The 19,951-nt window shown below is 35.4% G+C and overlaps 1 protein-coding gene across 8 annotated transcripts in view; it reads right to left on the bottom strand.

The window, feature by feature from the left end:
* Positions 1-19,951, bottom strand: part of Ccdc83 (coiled-coil domain containing 83) — a 45,634-nt gene that overhangs the window by 23,695 nt on the left and 1,988 nt on the right. For 2 of the 8 annotated variants that reach the window (XM_033764261.1, XM_033764260.1), the window contains exons 3-8: positions 16,421-16,483; positions 13,149-13,271; positions 10,421-10,505; positions 4,578-4,740; positions 3,594-3,761; positions 708-799 (exon numbers count right to left, since the gene is read on the bottom strand). In XM_033764261.1, the coding sequence (XP_033620152.1) occupies positions 708-799; positions 3,594-3,761; positions 4,578-4,740; positions 10,421-10,505; positions 13,149-13,243 (603 nt within the window). In that variant the 5' untranslated portion in view covers positions 13,244-13,271; positions 16,421-16,483. The other 6 variants (XM_033764262.1, XM_033764264.1, XM_033764263.1 and 3 more) reach the window with 6 other exon arrangements.

The raw sequence follows: 19,951 nt of genomic DNA, 5'->3' as shown, positions 1-19,951 counted from the left end.
TCATTCTATAACTCATTCAAAATATTTATTTTAATTTTGCTAAAATCATAATTATTATACTTTAAAAATCACTAATTACTTTTTGTGAGACACTGTGCTACTTAAATCATCTTATTCACTGCTCAAATTTCTTTAAGATTAAATACTGCTAGTGTTTTTACTTTATAAATTAAAGAACATAAGCTCAGTAAAATTAAGTAACAAATTTTCTTATGCAGCCAGTCAGAGGTAGAACTACAATTTAAACTCCAAACTGCTTAAATCAAGACCCAAATTTTTAACCACTATAACACATTGCACTAATATTTTTTTTTCTTTTTTGGTGTTGGGGATTGAACTCAGGACCTTGTGCTTACAAGGCAGGCAGTGACACCACCGAGCTAAATCCCTGTGCCCTCCCCCACCCCATTGTGTGTGTCTGTGGGGGGTGCTGGGCATTGAACCCAAGGCCTTCACATTCAGCCACATCTCTAAATCTGCTCCCTTTTAAAATTTTGAGCCATGGTCTTGTTAAGCCCAGGCTGGGCTTATATTTGTGACTCTCTTGCCTCAGCGTCCCAGAATGCTGGGATGACAGGCATGTACCACCATGTCCAGCTACAAAATTATTTTTTGTAAACCGAATAAAAGGGAAGTTTTAAGAAAATTGAAATATACCATCTCCAGCCATATCACCCTGAATGTGCCAGGTCTTATCTGAAATATACCTGTATGGCCCATTCCTTCTTTTGGTCCAGTTGCAGCAAAGTGTCTTTGATTATTTTCTTTCTAGCATCTTCCAGAGTTTTTTTATACTGTTCTTTAAAGAGAAAATCAGAAGTCCTAATAAGACTGATCCTAGGTAAAACTATGTTAGTAAATTTTACCTTCCACTATCCTTACCTCTCCTTTCTCCCCATTTTTTCCTCTAAATCCTCAGGTTACATTTTTACTGAGGCATCTAGCTCCTCCAGTTAGAAGAAATACCCAAATTTGTAAAAACTTTAATGTGGATGACTCCAAGATCTCCAGGAATATTTGTGTTTTCAAAGGACTGTCTCTCTAAAGAGAGAATTTTAAACCCTTTAATACTTGTGACAGGTTATCACATGGTTCACACAACTTATGAATCCACAATGAGAAAATAAAGATGTTATTATCTGCTAGAGTAACATCCTGTGCATCTGACTCCATCTCACAAGATTTCCAACGTTCATGCCATTTCCTGGGGCAGACAGAAGGAATGCAAAGAGGATGAGTAGAGGAGGGACTGGGAGTTGGGAGACCCAATGGTATGCTGCACTCACAGCGAAAGGAGGACAGGGACAAGGTGCAGGGCTCTCTGTCCTCTCCATGCTTTCTTATGCTTGTAAATGTGGTTATTGAGAGAGGAAGGGTCATACATTTTAGACCTCAAAAGTTGCTTGAAAAGCATAAATGATTTTTAAGGAAATTGAGGCACAGTGACATTAAAGCGGCTTTAGACAGAGAAGAGAAATAAAGCTGAATAAAAGAAGCTCAGTTTCTTCATTTTTAAAAATAATTATCAAGATCTTTCTATACGTCAGACATTACTGAACATTTCTGATTGAGACAAAATCCCTACCTCTGATATGTATACCTTTGTGGAGAAGGCATACCATAAATAAGAAAACAAATAATTTCAGTTGGTGATGAAGAAAAACTAAAAATCTCCTTCAGATATGATGATCAGAAAAAGCTTTTTTGAAAGTGGGTCATGTAGTCAGAAATGTGAAATACGAAGCAACTGTCCTAATTCAAAAGACTTAATCTGACAATTAGTAAAGTTAGTTGTATTTTATTATAACATCAGTGTTATATGTCCCATTAACTGTATTCTATTTGTATCATATACAAGGTAATTATTTGGAAATCAAGATGTATTTTTCCATACAATAATGTTGAAGATCATGATTGCTAGAATTCTAGACAGGTCCACAGAAACCTATTTAACTTATTCTTTAACTAAATAAAAATGTTGAAAGAATGCTATAGAACCTAACTGCCATGAAGTATATTGTTTTAGTCGGAATAATTCTTCACAGGTTAAGGCTGTCAAAGCAGAATTCTTGGGATCTTATGCTGTACAGAAGAAAATATGCAGGTCTTATCTTCCAACAGACCAGGAGGAGATGCTGGAAAAGCACCTGCTGGAAATGTGAGTCTCTTGGAGAACATATGAAGATTCTCATTTATAAATGAAGAAATTAAGACTTAAAGGTGTACTGTTGCTTTTTATAAGTGGACTTGAGCCCAAATCTTTTAATTCACTTTTAGGGTACAAAGTAGTTTTAGAATCTCTGTTCTGCGCCTCTGGTGAAGTACAGAATAAAAATGCTGTGTGACTATATCTATTTATAATAAATATGTACTTCTCTATTCCTAGGCCTAATCTAAGTTGTTCTTTCCCATTTTGGAGGAGAAGTATCCTTACCCTGGATATATCAGTGACTATTTTCTGTACTCAATGCCCCAACAGCTCCTCAAGCTGACACACAGGACAACAGTTTGAGGTGCTTTCTTCTGCCCCCAGGGCTCAGAGGTGGCTACTAAGGAAAGTAGAGTTGAACATCTGACCAAAGAAGTTTGGTCTGGGGCTGAACAGGGACCCACAAGGACACATGGGCAAACACTGGTCATTTCTGATTAGGTGGACGATAACACCAGCTCTCTTCAGAATCTAGGCTAGAGAATATTTTACTAAAAAGATTATCTGTAAGAAGCAAGCAGAGAATGGGAATAGTCCCACAAAGCAAGCAGAGGTGCCCAGAGATAGATGGTCTCAAATGATGAGATAATGCAGGGAGGAGCCATCCCGAGAGCCACTGAGCCTGTGCTGTGGCCTGATGCTGTCTTCAGTCCTCCCATTCTCACTGCATACTGCCATCCAAAAGCAGTGCTCCATGGGAGGTCGAGTAATTGTATTTCCTTTCTTGCCTTTAAAATACTATTTATACTGTGTAGCTAGTGATTTCCACTCAACAAAATATATGGGAAATCCTATGACTTTTCTGGCACTTAGTAGTAATAAAAGGTCTTAAGTACTTAATATGTCCAATCTATTACAATAATCAAAATTTTAAAGTTCACTAAAAGTTGTGGTGAATCCTCTTTGCTAGCTTGGACCAACTGCTATTTCCCCTGCCTTGAGCCTCCATGCCCCCTCTTTAGGTAGGGAGCATGGAAAAAAGCTCTTACCTGGCTGATACTGTCTCAAACTCATGTTCACTTCCTCTCCTAGTCAGCATTCAAGGCTTACTCCCTCTCTCATGGAAATGTTTTTATAGGCTTTTTGGAGGATCACCTTCCCCCTTTCCAGTGGTATTTCACCTGCATTCCCTTGAGGCAGACTTGGAAGATGGTAACAACTTTTCCTTTGACTCTGGTCCTCAACACTGTCCCCCCAAGAGACACACACACACACACACACACACACACACACACAGACTCTCCGTTTTCTGAAGGTTCACAGTTGGCTGTGCTGACAGCAGAGAGAAATGAACAACTCAGGGAGTGCCCATTTTTTGCTTCTATCAAATGAATGCTCTTTGAAGATCTTTTATTGAATTTGAGCTAGTTTTACTGCAACTGACCTGACATTTTCTCTGCATTCTCTTTAACTTTATTGATGTCATTTTGTAAGGAGGTAATGAGTTTAGCATGTTGTTCACTCCTTACATTCTTGTACTCTTCCCAATATTCTTTTTCACCGAATTTCTCAAGAAATAGTTTCTCGGCATTAGTTATTTGTGTGCGCATATCTGTTGGAAAGAAAAAATACTGTTTAATTTCAATTGAGCCATTACTGTTGAAATTAAGTCTGCTGTTGAAATGCCATTAGCTTATAAATATTATTTTATATATACAATTTTTAGAAATCTAAACTAAACTGTCCATAATCAAGTAAAATTAAATTCCCAATTATAATGTAGACTTGTAGCCAGTCATTGTGGTACACTCCTGTAACCCCAACACTCTTGGAGGCTGAGCCAAGAGGAGTGTAAGTTTGAGCCCAGCCTCAAGAATGTAGCTCAATGTTAAGGCCCTAGGTTCAATCCCCAGTACAAGAAAACAAAACAAGAATGATTTGTGATTTGGGTTGTGATTGTCTGTCTGCCTGTCTATTTATCATTACCCAGAGCCAAGTCCAAGGAGCTTATTGGATGTATGGCTACTACCACACACCACCTTGTTTGAAAATTACTTAAGGGGAAGAGCACATTTTATTCATCTATGTAAATCCAACCCTTGGCACAAAGCCTTGCAATTAGTTGATACTCAATAAATTTATTGAATACAGCATTCCTGTCAGGTAAGAAGTATGTTCTTCAATCCACAAGTCTAAAAGGACCCAAGACATGCTTTTTTAAAAAAACAATGTGTGTGGGGGGGGTGTGGGTGTGTGTTATGTATTCACAATTACTAATTCTTCTATAACCCAAACAGGCAGCTGTCCTCTCATTTGAGCAGAGTGTGAGTCTTAACCCTGTGCCAACACAATGGAAGACAAAAGTATTAATATGTTTAAGAAATAACTGATACAAATTTTGTGATGATTTCCTAGGTTACTAAGTCACCTCCCAAGTTCTTTTCCTGGTTTCTTTCAAACTCCCATTTTTCCTTCATTGCCTCTTCAACATCCTCTCTGGTTACAACTGGCAATCCGTCTGATTTCTTCTCACTCAGTTCCTTTAGCAGATTCTTTATGTGCCAGTTCTGTTCCTCTTTTAAGCGTCTATTCTGTCATGAGAATCAACAGTAATTAACAATATTCCCTGAACAAATTACATTGTTTTCCCAAAACAGAGGGATATACTGAGGTTTGCAAAGTGAGAAACACAATTAAATAAATTATACAGCAATACCCTTAGAAGGTTATGGGTTAAGACTCAAAATCTATCAATGCAATAACCACTGGATAGAATGTTACATTTTTTAAATTTTTATTTATTTTTTGGTTTTTTGAGATAGAGTCTCACTATGTAGTTGAGACTGATCTGGAACTCATTATGTAGCCTAGGCTGGTCTCAAACTCACAGCAGTCCTCCTGCCTCAGCCTCCCAAGTGTTGGAATTACAGGCGTGCGCTATCACGCCCGGCTTTTTTTTTTTTTTTTGGTTGAATGTTACATTTTAAAAACTGTGCAGTCTGTCATGCTATCATAGGATCAAAGAACATCAAAGCTAAACCTTGGAAATAAATGTTTTCAATTTCCCACCAAAACTGTTCTTTTCTACCATTCCTTATTCATCTAGTAATTTACCATGTGCTAGGTAGTATGCTGGGTACTACTAGGGCTTCATCCGTGAAAAAGACAGGAAAGGAAATTATTGCTTTTGTAGAACTTACATTATTGTTTGCTTTTTTTCCCCACAAATGACCCTAATTCTCTTTTACTAGGATTACAGATAATTACCATTAAAAATTTCACACTTGAAATATGGACCAGGTTGTTTTTGTAGCTAGCCCATTCATGCTCATATGCTGCTTATTTAATCAATTTAAAGTTTATTCTTTCCCTTGCTATCTTATTATGTGTAAAAATTAATCACAACAAGTCTTTCCCTATAATAATTACAATGAGGTGAGGAAAACAAGATAGTAACCTGAATCCATGAGAAAAAAATACATACATTAATAAAATTACCAACATAGGCAAGTATGAAGGCAAAATAAATGTATTTTTATGATTTCCCCCTATTTAATTTAAAAGACAACTCCATAATACAATAATTATCAATCTATGTTTATGGGCAGACAATGTATAAAGTGTATTAGCTATGATGATAAGAATACAAATGAAGAGGGAGGAAGTGAAAGTGCTTTTGTAGTTATTGAAATTAAGCTGGCATTAATCTGAACGAGATTGTTATAGTTAAGATTAGGAATCCCCAGGGAAACTACCAAGAAAATACAATAAAAGAAATATCAGAGAGATAAAATGGTACACTAGGAAATATTTAATACAAAAGAAGGCAATAATAGAAGAGTAGAAGAACAAAAAGAACATGAGGCATAGAAAACAAACAGGATACGTCTTTATTGGAAATAGTTTTTACAAATGTATTTAATTAAGATGAGGTCATACTAGATTAGGATAAAACCTAACGCTAATAACTGGCATCTTTTATTAAAAGACAGTATGAAACACACACACACATAAAATGTGAAGGTGGCGCCAGAGATTGTAGTGATGTTTATAAGGCAAGTAATGTCAAGGACTACTAGGAACACCAGAATTAGGAGATGGGATGATTTATTCCAGAAAACATTCAGAAGGAACCAATCTTGCCCATGATGTCCTTACACACTGATTATGCCAACGTCTTGATTTTCAAGTTCTGGCACCATGAACTGTGAAAGAATAAACTTCTGGTTTTTTTCAATGCTCACGGTCTGTAGCAATCTGTTATGGAAGCCCAAGGAAATTAATTCATAATATAACAGCAGAACCCCAAAATACACAAAGGCAAACTCCCATCCATGCCTAATAATAATGAGAATCTCCCCACCTTCAGGTGTCAATGAAAGCCAATAGTTTAGGAGAGCCTAAACTATTTTTGCCAGACAGTAACAAGGTAACATACCCACTTTCCCTGTCAGAGTGAGGTAAGTATCAATAAAATCTAGATAGAGTAAAAGGTTATAAATAAGATCCAGAGCCTCATAAGAACACAAAATATCCAGGTTTTAATAAATCACTCATCATACCAAGAGTCAAGAGGATTTCAAACTGAATGAAACAGGATAATCAACAGCTGCTAACATTAAAGTGACTGATAGAATTACTTGACAAAGATTTAAAGCAGCCATGATAAAAATGGTTCTCCATGAGCAATGATGAACATGCTTGAAACAAAAATGTAGAAGGTCTCTATAGAATATACAAAGAAAAATCAAATGAAAAAATTTGGAACTGAAAAACATAGGATGTACCTGCCAATGTGCAAAAATGTTTACTCTTCTGGCATCGTTCTTTGCCATATTTTTTATTAGTACATGTTTGTAGTATATAATGTTCATATTTATTGTAGAAAGTTGGTATATGTACATAACACATCTTAATTCCTTTTCTCATCCCTTTGCCCCTTCTTCCATCTTTTGATCCCCTTTCCACTTGAGAAAGATCTATCTGCTTACTTCCTATTATTTGGTATTTTTCTGTTTATTTATATTTTTGGTTTCTCATATAAGAGCCAACATCAAGAAGTGAAGTCAGGCCAGGGATTTAGCTCAGTGGTTCTGCCGCCTGCCTCGCAAGCACAAGGACCCGAGTTCGATCCCCGGTACCAAAAAAAAAAAAAAAAAAAAAAAAAAAAAGAAGTGAAGTCATAAGAAATGCTGATGAGGCTGTGGAGAAAACAGAACCATTCTATATTGTCGGTGGAAATGTAAACTAGTATAACTACTATGGAAATCATTATGGAGACTCCTCAAAAAATTAAAACAAAAAACTGCATTTGACCCAGCTATTTCCCTTGTAGGCATTTTCACAGAAAAGTTATAGACATAATATTATAGGGATACAGGCATACTTGTGTTTATAGCAGCTAAATAACTAATAGCTAAACCTTGGGAGCAGCTTATATGTCTATCAACAGATGAATGGGTAAAAATGTTTATTCTACAACGAAAAGCAAATAATCATCAAGTTAAAAATATGGGAAAAGTATATTTAATAAATAAGCTACCAAAAAAGGAATGATTTTATTTTCATAGGTCATTTCATAAGCTTTGCTCTTTTAGTTTTTCAGAATTTATAAGAACAAGAATAAGAAGTTTCCCCAATAGTGCAGAATTCCAACCTACTGTTTACCCAACTCTGATCAAATGATGATATCTTAGATAACCATAGTGCATTATTAAACCCAGGAAGTTGACATTTATAAAATATTAACAAAATAAGATACATTATTCATTTCAGTTTGTATGTGCACTTATTTTTACTGCACTATCATGACATTTTATCATATATATATATAGATGGCATTTGAAGCTATAGTGTTAAGTGAGACCTCCCCCACACACACATGTAATTTAGAGAGGAAAAAGGCAGAGATCAGAACCCTGGTAAATATCAAGGAAAAGAGCAATAAATGAAAAACAAGAAAAAATGGTCAGAGAGTTGGTAGAAAATTTTGATATAACTCAGGAGACAAAATATTTCTTATTAATTTAAATATCTATGGCCTCAAAATTTTTCCACTGCTGCTACTATGAATTCAGTCAACTATTTCTAAAACTGAACTCATGCTAGGCTCTTCCAGAGAAACAAAAATAGATAAGATTTGATTGCTATTACCTAAAAAGTTTTCAGTTTAATATGGAGATATATTTTTACATAATATTTCACCTTAGACCAGGAGAATTAAAAGGTGCTAGTTAAGAGAAAAGCATACTTAGGAAGACGAAACATCTTGGGTTTCTCAGTTTCTTTTCTTGTTGCTGACACAAAATACCTGAGGCCCACAAGTTAGAGGAAAGGTTTATTTCAGCTCACAGTTTGTAGAAGTTTCAGTCCATAGCTGGCGCCAAAGCAGGGTAGCATGGCAGAGGGGCATCATAGAGAAGAAACAGCTCACCAATGCAGGAAGCAGCAAGCAGCAGCAGCAGCATCAGTAACAGCAACTAGCCTCCCTTCCCTCTTTCCCTTTATTTATATTCCACCAAGGCTCTACAAGCCTATTAATTGGTGCCACCCATATCCAGGGTGGGGCTTCCATTATCCACACCCAGAACTATGATAAACCCATTTAGTCATCACACACCCTAGATCCAGCCTCTTCTGAAAAGCCCCACCTGTGAATTCATGAGGCTTTGGGCAGACTAGACACAAGCTATAACATTGGTACAATAGGAAAGAGACTGATTTTTCTAAGGCTGAAAAAAAAAAAAAAAACAATGGTAAACAAAGCATGGATTAGCTGGAAACAAGGTAGGAGAGGTGGGTAAAGGCTAGGTTTTCTAGGGCCCTAAAGACTTTAGTAAGGTCTATGGATTTTATTTTCTGTGCCATAGGAAGCCACTAAAGGATCTTAATCACTGAAAGGCTTACAGTATTCAAAGGGTAATTCTGGTTGCTTTGTGGAACATGTAGTAGAGGGGAAAGCTTGTGTAAGAGATGAAGATGATAGTGACTTGATTAAGGCATTAACATAAAGAAAAAGAAATGAAGTTCAGTCACATACAGTTTGAACTAGAGTCTTTTCATATTCCTCTCTGCTGGGCCTACTAATATGCAGATTTTGGTGTCATTCTTGAGCTAATATTCATGGAAATAAGAAATTCAATTCTTTTTGACTCCAAATGATGGGATAATTGGGAAAGTGGTGACTCAGTACTGATCTACTATAGTCCCTGTAACCTAACCTGACCTAGAAGTCACAACTGGAGGATGTGCTTTGTTTCCTTGATGCCTTACTCTTTTGTGCTCTGAATCTCATCATGTGAAACCTACATTCAAACACCTACACCAGACTTTTTTGCACTCTTATTCACAGACCTGTTTTAGTCCCTATTATGAATATTGATCCTTGAAAATTGTGATAGCATCAGAACCATAATTTGTTACCACCAGTGCTTGTCTTGTTCAAAAAATACTTGCTAAATGAAGTAAAAATTTAGCCCTGTGGAGAAAAGAGGAATCTCCATTTCACAAGAGGAAAACTGAAGCTTATACTAACTTTGGCCAAAAAGAGATTATTGGTAAGTTATACATTAGGATGTAGACACAAATCTTTGACTCTAGATTCCATTAAAATTAGAAGATATAATCTTTATAAACAGAAGCCAAATAAGATAGTTAACTGTAGAAGTCTTGGGTCCACAAAATAAATGTGTAGGTACATGTATAAAAGATAAATGTGTATTAATGAGATACCCTGAGGAATAAGTTGTGTTACTTATTTATTATTTTCAAACTTTGTTTCTGTTGATCTTTAGTCTTGATAGGTGTGCACAGCACCCTTTAACATTCATTTTAATCCAATTTTTAAAAAACAATATATCATCTTAAATATCCAGTCATTTTAACATCTGAGATTATAGATTTTTAAAAGGTATTTACATATGTACACTCTCTAAAAATTTAGGAGAAACTTTCAGAGGTTAAAAATACAGAACCAGTGTTTTATAGTTTGGTTAAATATTTCAAAATGTAAATGTGGTTTCAAAGCTTTAAAATTTTAAACTATTTTCCTCGTAATATAAATAATGTAATTAAGCTGACTTCTACTGACATAATAGAATGGGAACATTAGTACCCTCTTGCCTCACATGTAAAGGAACATAAATGAATTATAATTCAATTGATTCCAAGCTTTAAAGATAATTTCTTAGGGTATGTTTCATCATAATTCAATTTTAAAGCATATATGTAAATGTTTAATAGTTATATAAATATGCTAAATTTTATACTCACTCTTTCATGATACTTTTGGTTCTTTTCTCTAAGCTTCTTAATTTGAAACATGAATCTCTCCACTGTGTTTTCCTTTATTTGACGGCTGAGAATAAAGAGAGATATGTTACAATTATTTATCTTAAAAAATTAATGAGATGAAATTTAAAAGATAAATGTTGGAATTCATGTACATTGTTAATACATTACAAAAGCCCATTTAGGGATAAGAACCTTCCTTAAATGATTTGTGTTTGTGGGGGCAGGGAGTATGGGGGATTGAACCCAGCAACTTTGCACTGAGCTACATCCCCTGCCTGTTTTTTTTTGGTCCTGGGGATCAAACTCAAGACCTTGTGCTTACGAGGCAGGCAACCCAAGCCCATTTTTAATTTTTTCATTTAAGACAGAGCCTTCATAAATTGCCCAGATTGGGCTTGAACTTGCTATTCTCCTGACTCAGCTTTCCAGGGTACTGGGATACAGGTGTACACCACCACACTTGGAAGTCCTAGAGTTTTGAATCTATTTAACTCATTAAATACATTGGAGAGGTAGATTTTTATTGAAACAATTCCTGCTTATATTTTATAACTGTAATTTCTATACTTTCTAATTATTTATAATTAATTCAGCTTCAAGAAAACGTAGGGAAAGGCTCACAAAAAACATGCTTCCTAGATTCTAAAAAACAGACAAACATGACAAATGAAGACTTTATAAAGGCAAGCATATTTTGAAATACCAAGATAATCTAGGAATGCCAATTGGTTGAAATTCATAAATATATGGTCTTTTCTATAAATAATAAAAGCTTCTTTCCTGGCGTAAATATATTTCTTTACCACGCAACAGTAATTTGTTGAGCATATCTAAGGCATGAAAAGACAAAAAAAAGAAAGAGAAGGAAGGCTTTGGTACAGGCTATCTGATAGTGATTGCAACGTAAATTGTGTTAATAAATCACATTATTGCTATTATCTAGTAAATCTTATAATTTTAAATTAGAGACAAAAATAAGGCACAAGAAACACCTTTATCCTTTGCATCAATCAAAAATAAAGCAAAACTGAGCAAAAATATACCACCTTTGGTGTAGTAAATAGCACTGGATAAAGAATAAGGAATTTTGTACTGTATACCTAAAATGTACCAATAAACTCAATGAGAGAAAAAAAAAGCTCATAAAAAAAAGAGTGAGGAATTCTGGTTTTAAATAATCTTGTCCTTACCACTTCTTACATACTTGCTCATAAGTGAATCAAATTCTCTTTCCACACTATCAGATGATGATAGCAATACCCAGCTCTATATATTTTAAGGGTTAGAATAAGAAATATGTAAGTGTTTCTAGCATAAAGCATGTGCTCACAAATTCCCACTGATTCTGAATCTGACATCCTCTCAGCTCCCTCTCTAAAATATCACTTATATCATAAAATATCACAGTATGCTTAGAAAAGAGATTTAACATGGTCAGTATCATTTCACAAACAATCACAGAAGTATATGAACTTATATTTTGGGGGTAAATATTTTTAAAGTTCAGTTGCTCAAAAAGTATTTTATTAGTCACTTTCTAACTGTTGCCTTAATCACCTGCATTTGCCGTTGCCATCTCTCTCTGCTCTCTCAGTTCCCAGACTGTGATAAGCTCTTTTGAATCCTAGTAATCTTTGAATCTCCATAAACCATTCTTTCCTTCACTCTTTCTCCACAATATCTGATTCTCTTCCGTATGTCAGTTCAAACATGATTTCCTCAAATATGCTTTATCTCCTGTGTAGGCCAGGCCTTTAGCTCTACTATTAAGCAGCAGTCTATTCTTTTCTTTCATAGTACCTTTATTATAGCAAGAGGTATAATAATGTATTTTCTAATTTAAATGTCTGTCTTCCATGCTTCCTTGGGCAAGGACTGTTTGATCCTGTTTGCTGCTACTCCCTTACCTAGCACTTGTCTTGCTCGTAGTAAATTCTGGAGTACTTATTGAATGAGAAAATGAAATAATGTCCGTCTTATTTGGGAAAAGATTAATGGTTATCTATTAATTCCCTCAATACCATATGTTAAAACACCCGTCCTCTGCCAAAAGTTGAGGTTTACAAGTTTTCAAAGGGCTATTTGCTGGAATGAAACCACAGTGTAAAGTATGTGTCACCTCTAGTTTTCTCTCCAGTTCCTGATGTGAAACATTATGAAATGTTCTCATCTCTAAAAATAATTATATCTAAATCACTTATATTTGATTTATGGCCATCTAAGAATAATGAATGTTAGACTGTCTAAAATATGGAGAAATAAATTAAAATCCTCTTGTGCTCGTCTTTGAATATATTTTAATCCTTTCATGTAGAATTTAAGAGGAAGCCAGCAAACTGTATGTATGAGGGATAGAGTGGCCATTACATAATAGAGGGAGGGCTGGGGATTTAGCTCAGTGGTTCCACTGCTTGCGTTGATAAGCGCAAGGGCTGGAGTTCAATGCCCAGTACACAAAAACAAAAAATAGCAACATAATGGAGGGAGCCAAGACCACATCAGTGAATGCTGCTTCACAGATGCTATTTACACAGCCAAAGCTTCAGAACCCTTTGAAAATGTGCATATAGCACAACAGTGTAATTATGTCTCCTACTATCTTTATTCTCTTGTCAGTTGTTGGGGCATCCTTTTCATTTGTAGTTATATACATCCTAACAATTACATTTACATAAGGCAAATTGTAGCTTTCAGAGCACAAACTTACTGGTAGTCTAGAAGTGCTTCACTGGCAGGCAGTTTGAATTCTTTTGATGGTCCATTTTGTATATCCTTTTTATTTGCTTTCCCCATGCTTTCCATTGTTCCGGTTAGCTATCAAGAAATATATCTGTTTTTAAAAAGAAACAGATAAACTGAATAAATTCCATATTTGCTCCACTACTTGTGTTTACTCCAGATTAGACACCATCATTACTTAATTTAAAACTAGCTTTTCACTGGGTAAGGTGGTATACACCTGTAAATTCCAGCTACCTGAGAGACTGAGGAAGAAAGATTGCAAGTTCGAGACCAGCCTGTGCTACTTAGTCAGAACCTTTTTCAAAAAATAAAATAATCTTAAAGTGGGCTGGGGATGTAGCTCAGTGGTACAGTGCTTACCTAACATGTACAAGGCTCTCAGGTCAATCCCCAGTACTGGAAAAAGCAACCCCAAAAGAAAAACAAAACTAGCTTTTCTATTCTGATTGCTTGCTTATCCCCAGATCTAAGATCAACAAGACTGGAACATCATGGGTCAAATGCCTTCTTGAGTCTGGTGAGTTCCATATTTAGCTCAGGCATAGCACTTACCCTATCCAGAACATTCTAAGACTCATTCTCCTATGCTATCCATCTATATCAGTTCTATCAAGCTCCTTTCAGAGCACAGGACTTAATTTTTAAAATTTTATTTATCATTGTTTGGCAGAGTGCACTGCATATAGCAGCGGCTCAATACATGTTTATTTTTTTAAATTATAAAAACAAGAGCCAGATGTTGTGGCACACACCTGTAATCCTAGCACTTGGGAGGCTGAGGTAGTAAGGATCATGAGTTGGAGGCCAACATAGGCTACGTAGCAAATTCAAGGCTGGTCTGGACTATGTAGCAAGACACTGTCTTAAAAAACCAACCCATCAAATCACAGTTTTATATCAGCACCAAGAAGCAAGGATCTGAAAGAATTAGAATTGACCGGGGCTGTTGTAAAGAACAACATACACTGAAATGTTCTCTTCGTACACTAAATGCTTTTAAATGGTTAGGAGATTTATAAATGCAAATAACAATAGCTTTTCATAAAGCATTAATTGCTTTTATATTTAATAATAAACATTATAAGTAATTTTTTATGAAGGAAAATCAAGGCCCAGTGTTCCTCAATGTTTCTATTAGGCAGGAATATTTCATAGATTTGGTTTAGATACTAAAATACACATTTCAGAGTGTGGTTTTCCTTAATAGATTTTTATCTTTTGATTTCCACTATTTTTTTTTGTTGTTGTTGTTGTTTTGATTTTTTGAGACAGTCTCATTATATTGTTGAGATTGACCTGGAACTCACTATGTAGCCCAGGCTGGCTGGTCTCAAACTTACAGTGATCCTCCTGCCTCAGCCTCCCGAGTGCTGGAATTACAGGTGTGTGCCATCAGGCTGGGCCTGATTTCCACTATTCTCCTAAGATTAAGAGCATAGGCTGGGGATTTAGCTCCACTGCCTGCCTTGCAAGCACAAGGACCCAAGTTCGATCCCCGGTACGAAAAAAAAAAAAAAAAAAAAAATAAGAGCATAATCTACAATGTATTTATCAGTAGTTTGGTGTAGTAGAAAGCACATAATCTTTGTAATGATCTGGTTAAATGATTGAAACTTGAGAATGAGGATGATGTGATTCTTGTGCATTACTGTATTTCCTTGCCTAATGCAACAGACACAATACATCCTGGTCCAATGAATATTCAAATGGATAGATGAATCAGGCAGACATTTATTTCAATTCTGGACCCACCACCGTGTGACCTTGACAAAGTTACTTCATCTTTTTTAACTTCAGAATCATCATCTGTAAAGTAAAAATGATAACACTCTTTCTTATTACAAGGATTAAATAAGCTAATATTTAAATCACCTGACAGTGTCTCATACAGAAAGAGCTTAATAAGTGTTATTATTCCTTCCTCTTTCTCTTCAGTTACAGCACCAAATCACACTTCTTCAAATTCCAGGTAACTATAAAGCAGACAATGTCAGCTTACTGCCAATTACAGAGATTTGTGAAAAGACTAATCTCTGAAGTTTGCTATTGTTAATTTTCATTATTAGTTCGGGTTACCAAATTGTCAGTCTGCATAGACCATTCAGATCCACAATGGAAAAACTTGGTGAAATGAAACATTTTGTCTGTATACATGCTGCTCACATATGCTTTCTCAAAGACATGCTGTCTTTGAATCTGAGACTTCTCTAAACAAGTATATACAACACTGTATGTGAACAAATTCAAGTAGACATGAAGGCAAATACTAAAAAGCACATGAGGAACTACAAAAAGATTTAATACATTAAAAAAGTTTTCTCAAATGTGAAAGTGTTGAGAATAATTCAGTGAGTTCAATACCAAACTGCATCATTTGAACAGCACTGTCTGTAGAAAATTATTAGCTAAGAAAAACTTGGTCTCTTCTCCTTTAGATGAAGAGTTAAATTTTTATATCATTTTCTATTTTAGAGTAAGAATTTTTATCTTGGCTATTGCACAAAATGATAGCATACTGGCCAATGTTTTATTTAAAAACATGTCTTACTATATAATTATGATTTTACTGCAAAATATTTTATTTAAAAGTTAAATGTCAACACTAATGTCTTTCTTCCTGAGTCATATGGAAGAGATCAAGTGTCAAGGTCCCCACCTGTGGACCCATCTGGCACTGCAGGAAAAATGAGCTCATCTTGCTCAATTACCTTGGTTAGCTGGCTTTCATGTTTTTAATTCTCTAATGTATAGTTACCTAACTGCAGTTCATGGCAAAGAATTTTAATAAAATATGAGTGACAATGTGGCTCCATTATAGCACAAATGATTTGTGCATAAAACTATATTAAGATTTATTGTTTGATACAATTTCTAGAAAATGAGTAAGTCAGTTAGATTGCCTGTTTAACCCATTGCATTGCAATAAGCTAATGACTACCTCAGAATGTACTTTTGCATTTGATAATGTCCTTCAAACAAATGGGACTGCCATAAACATTGTAAATGTTTACATGTTTACAGTGTTAATGGTGGCCATTTCCTGGCCACCCAGAGGGTTTCTCAATAAAGGGTGAGAATCTTAGAAAAATATTCACAAAGTAAATATTATCTTCCAGAAAGGTTACACTTAGAACAATTCCCCGACAAATGCATCTCTAATCTATTTGTCAGTAACTGCAAATATCTAGTTAGTGCCCTTTTTGTACACAATCCCTTACCTGGCCCTGAACTACTTACCTCAAAGCAGCAGCAGTAGCCTTATTCAAATGGAAAGGAAGGAAAAAGCATTCTGCTGCAAAACTGTAATAAAAATTGTGAGAAACTTAACTTTTCCACAGTCTACTCCACAATAATTTTCTTTGAGAAATTGTTTTCAAAAAATATTCCCCAAATGCTTTTCAGTGAAAAGTAAGAAATCTGTTTAGTAAAAATGGACATACACTGTCATCTTCCAATGCAGTTTTTCCATAATGCTTTGACTCTGCAAAATTACCCATGCATAAAGAGTTTACATTCCTTCCTGTAGAGTCCCAGGGCCCTGCTTCAACATCTACAAACCTCCTAAGGATGCTTTTCTTAGCTTTGTGTGTCATGAATATCCAGAAGCCTCCTAATGCCTCCCTTAATTGTGTAGAGGCTGAGCAAGATAACAGTTCTTTCCAACACCTTTCTGGACATAAAATGGATCGTGATGTTTTGTGACTGATGTTTTATATAATTGCAAATTAAAATTATTTACTTAATAGTATTTTATAATGACAAAATTTTTAGTAAAATTCCATAATGTGATGAGAGTATGATATAGATAAAGCTCTCTCTATGGATATTGGGAGTCTTAAAGTCTAGTCCTGGCTCAGCCATTAACTGGCTATAAATCTATGTAAGTCAGATAATAATAATAGTAGCAATAGCCCTCCCAGGCAACAGCTGTGCAGGCCTGTAGGCCCCAGCCAGAGGCCTGCCTGGACAACAGCCCAGTGTGGGGATCCAGAAGGCCATCATTCTGAATCCAGGAATTGACACAGTGGTGAGCAACAGAGAGAAGGCCTCTGAGGCTTGTTGAGAATTTAAGTCCACTGGGAGAGCAGAGTCACCTCAAGAAAAGCACAGTGGACTGCACTGGTTGAAATGAAAGGACACCTAAACAAGAATCAAAACCAGACTTCAAGATCACAAAAGGCAACCCCAAGGGTCAACAAGAATGAACAATCTGATACTCAACTGCCTGGACTCCCTGAACTAGCAGTGAAAGATGATCTGGAAAAAATGAAATCAGAAATAATTTCTCAGATGACAATGGAAATTGTATCCATAGAGAAAGACATGTTTAATAACTCTAGAGCAGATGCAGATTTAAAAAAAATAGAGATGCCAGGAACATGATGGAATCCCGCATAGGAAACAAATGGAATCCATATAACAGATGCAAACAGATTTCCAGAAGATTAAATTGAAGTTCCATTGCAAGTTTATGCAGTAGAATGGACCAATGTGAGGATAGAATATCAGATATAGAAGACAGGATTGTGATTAGTGACCGGGAAAATAAAACATTTCTTAAAAATAGCAAGGGACCACGAGAAATCAATCCAGCAGCTCCTAGATGATGCAAAGAATAACATAAGACTCATCAGAGTCAATGAAGAAACAGGAGATAATGCAAATGACATTGAAAAAAAATCTGTTTGTAGAAGTAATGGCAGAAAACTTCCCAAGCAGGGGAAAAGAATTTGACATATAGATAAGTGAGGCATATAGGACTTCAACTAGCCATGGTTAAAAAAAAAAAAAAAAAAAAAAAAAAAAAAAAAAAAAAAAAAAAAAAAAGAAACTACACATAGGTATATAGTAGTCAAGATTCCAGAAACCCAACAGAAGAACAAAACACTACAAGCAGTTAGGGAAAAGAAACAAGCCACATGCCAAGTGAAGTCCATCAGAATCACGATAGTTTCCTCAAAACAAAACCTCAAGTCAGGAAGAGCCTGAAGTGGAGTATTTCAAGCCCTAAAAGAAACCTAGATTGATGCACCCTGCAAAATTATCTTTCAGAATTGATGGGGAAATGAGATACCTTCATGACAAAAACACCTGAGGAAGTTCATAAAACCAGTACTCCTAAAAACTTTAAATAATATCCTAGGAGAAAAAAAGCAAATGCTTAAGGGATTCTTACTGTTTATGTAGTTTGAAAAATAATGTACCTAGAAATTTGAAAATAAGCATTTTAAGACAACTAGAAGGACAACATTTATGCTTATATAAGCAATGCATTATTTTTATTAGTTGCTATTTTTTGTGGATATTTGCTCAATGAGAAAGCCATAATTACTAGGCTTTCTAGTACCAGAAACACGTCTTTATATTTTCTTCAAATAAAGTCACTACATTTCTTTATGAAAGATTGTAGTATTTCCAGATTAGTTAGGAAAAAATATTCCCAGTGATATTCTCCTCTTTATCTTCCACCTAATGTGACCACAGCCATATCTTAAGTGTTCAAGTGATCAGTGAAGAATGGGAATCTGTCATTCTCGGGTATCAACTTATGTTGTGACATGGGTTAATGCCACATAAAGGAATATGAAGTTCTCCTGAAAGTGCTGCCCACAAATACTCTTTGCATATATCTATGGCTCTCCTATTTGCTTCCTTTGTATCAAAGAATTAAGAAATGAATGAAAAGCTTTCAGGCTAAAATCCAGAAAAAGAGGGAGAACTCGGAGTGGTAAATAAACAGAAAGAAACTAGAATTAAGATTTTGAGGTTCAGCAATAGGTTATTTATTTCAGTTTGCTCTGTTTTCCTAATATGAGTATTCACTGCTATGGATTTCCCCTGTCTGACTGCTTTCATTGTGTCCCCTAAATTCTGATATGCTATACTGGCATTGTCATTTAATTGTAGAAACTGTCTAATTTCTTCTTTAATTTCCTCTGTGACCCATTGGTTGTTCAGGAGTGTGACATTCAATTTCCATGTGTTTATGAAGTTCTTGTGGTTTATAGAGGCACAGTTTGTAATAGCTAAAACTTGGAAACAGCCCAATTGCCCATCAACTAATAACTGGATACAGAAGGTGTAGGGTTTTTTTCTTATAAATGGAGTATTACTCAGCCATAAAGAATGAGAAGCTAGAGACACTTAGAGCTAAATGGATGCACATTGAGGCCATACTCAAGTGAAATAAATAGAACCACACATGTAAATACCGAATAGTTTATCTGGTGTGAGAAGCTGAATGTGTAAATGAGGATCAAAATGTATAACAGATAATGTGAAATAGGAAGAAAAGGTCCAAAGGGGAAGGGGAAATAGGGTCAGGGGAAAGGAAAAAAGAGAAAGGGATAAATATGAGAAAAGGAAAAAACTGTAACAGTCTTTGTAAATAGGGAGAGGTGGAGGGGTTGAAGGAAGGGGAGGAGAATGGGAAAAAATAACCAAGATATCATGTAAAGGTACAAATTCCCAATTATGAATGTCATCATATTGTATAACTAAAATGTACCAATAAACTTAATGAATTAAAAAAATAAGTAGCAATAGCAGCATTTCTAAGAGTCTTGTTAAAAAGCATTGTAATTTAAAAGCTGCAGAACTCATTATAGTGTTAATTGTAAGGCAATGCACCCATATGAAAAACATTTCTGGCATTCAGATTTAATAAAATAATTAATTTAGTGCTGAGCAACAATTAACTACTTCAGTTCCCTTATCTTTGGGAACTCAAAAATACATGTTGGTACAAAATGCAGCAGCTCCTATGGA

This window comes from Fukomys damarensis, unplaced genomic scaffold, assembly GCF_012274545.1.
Source record: "Fukomys damarensis isolate Sample0158 unplaced genomic scaffold, DMR_v1.0_HiC HiC_scaffold_16, whole genome shotgun sequence".
NCBI lineage: Eukaryota > Metazoa > Chordata > Mammalia > Rodentia > Bathyergidae > Fukomys > Fukomys damarensis.
The sequence above is the reverse complement of the archived record's forward strand: the minus strand, read 5'-3'. Positions and strand labels throughout refer to the sequence as shown.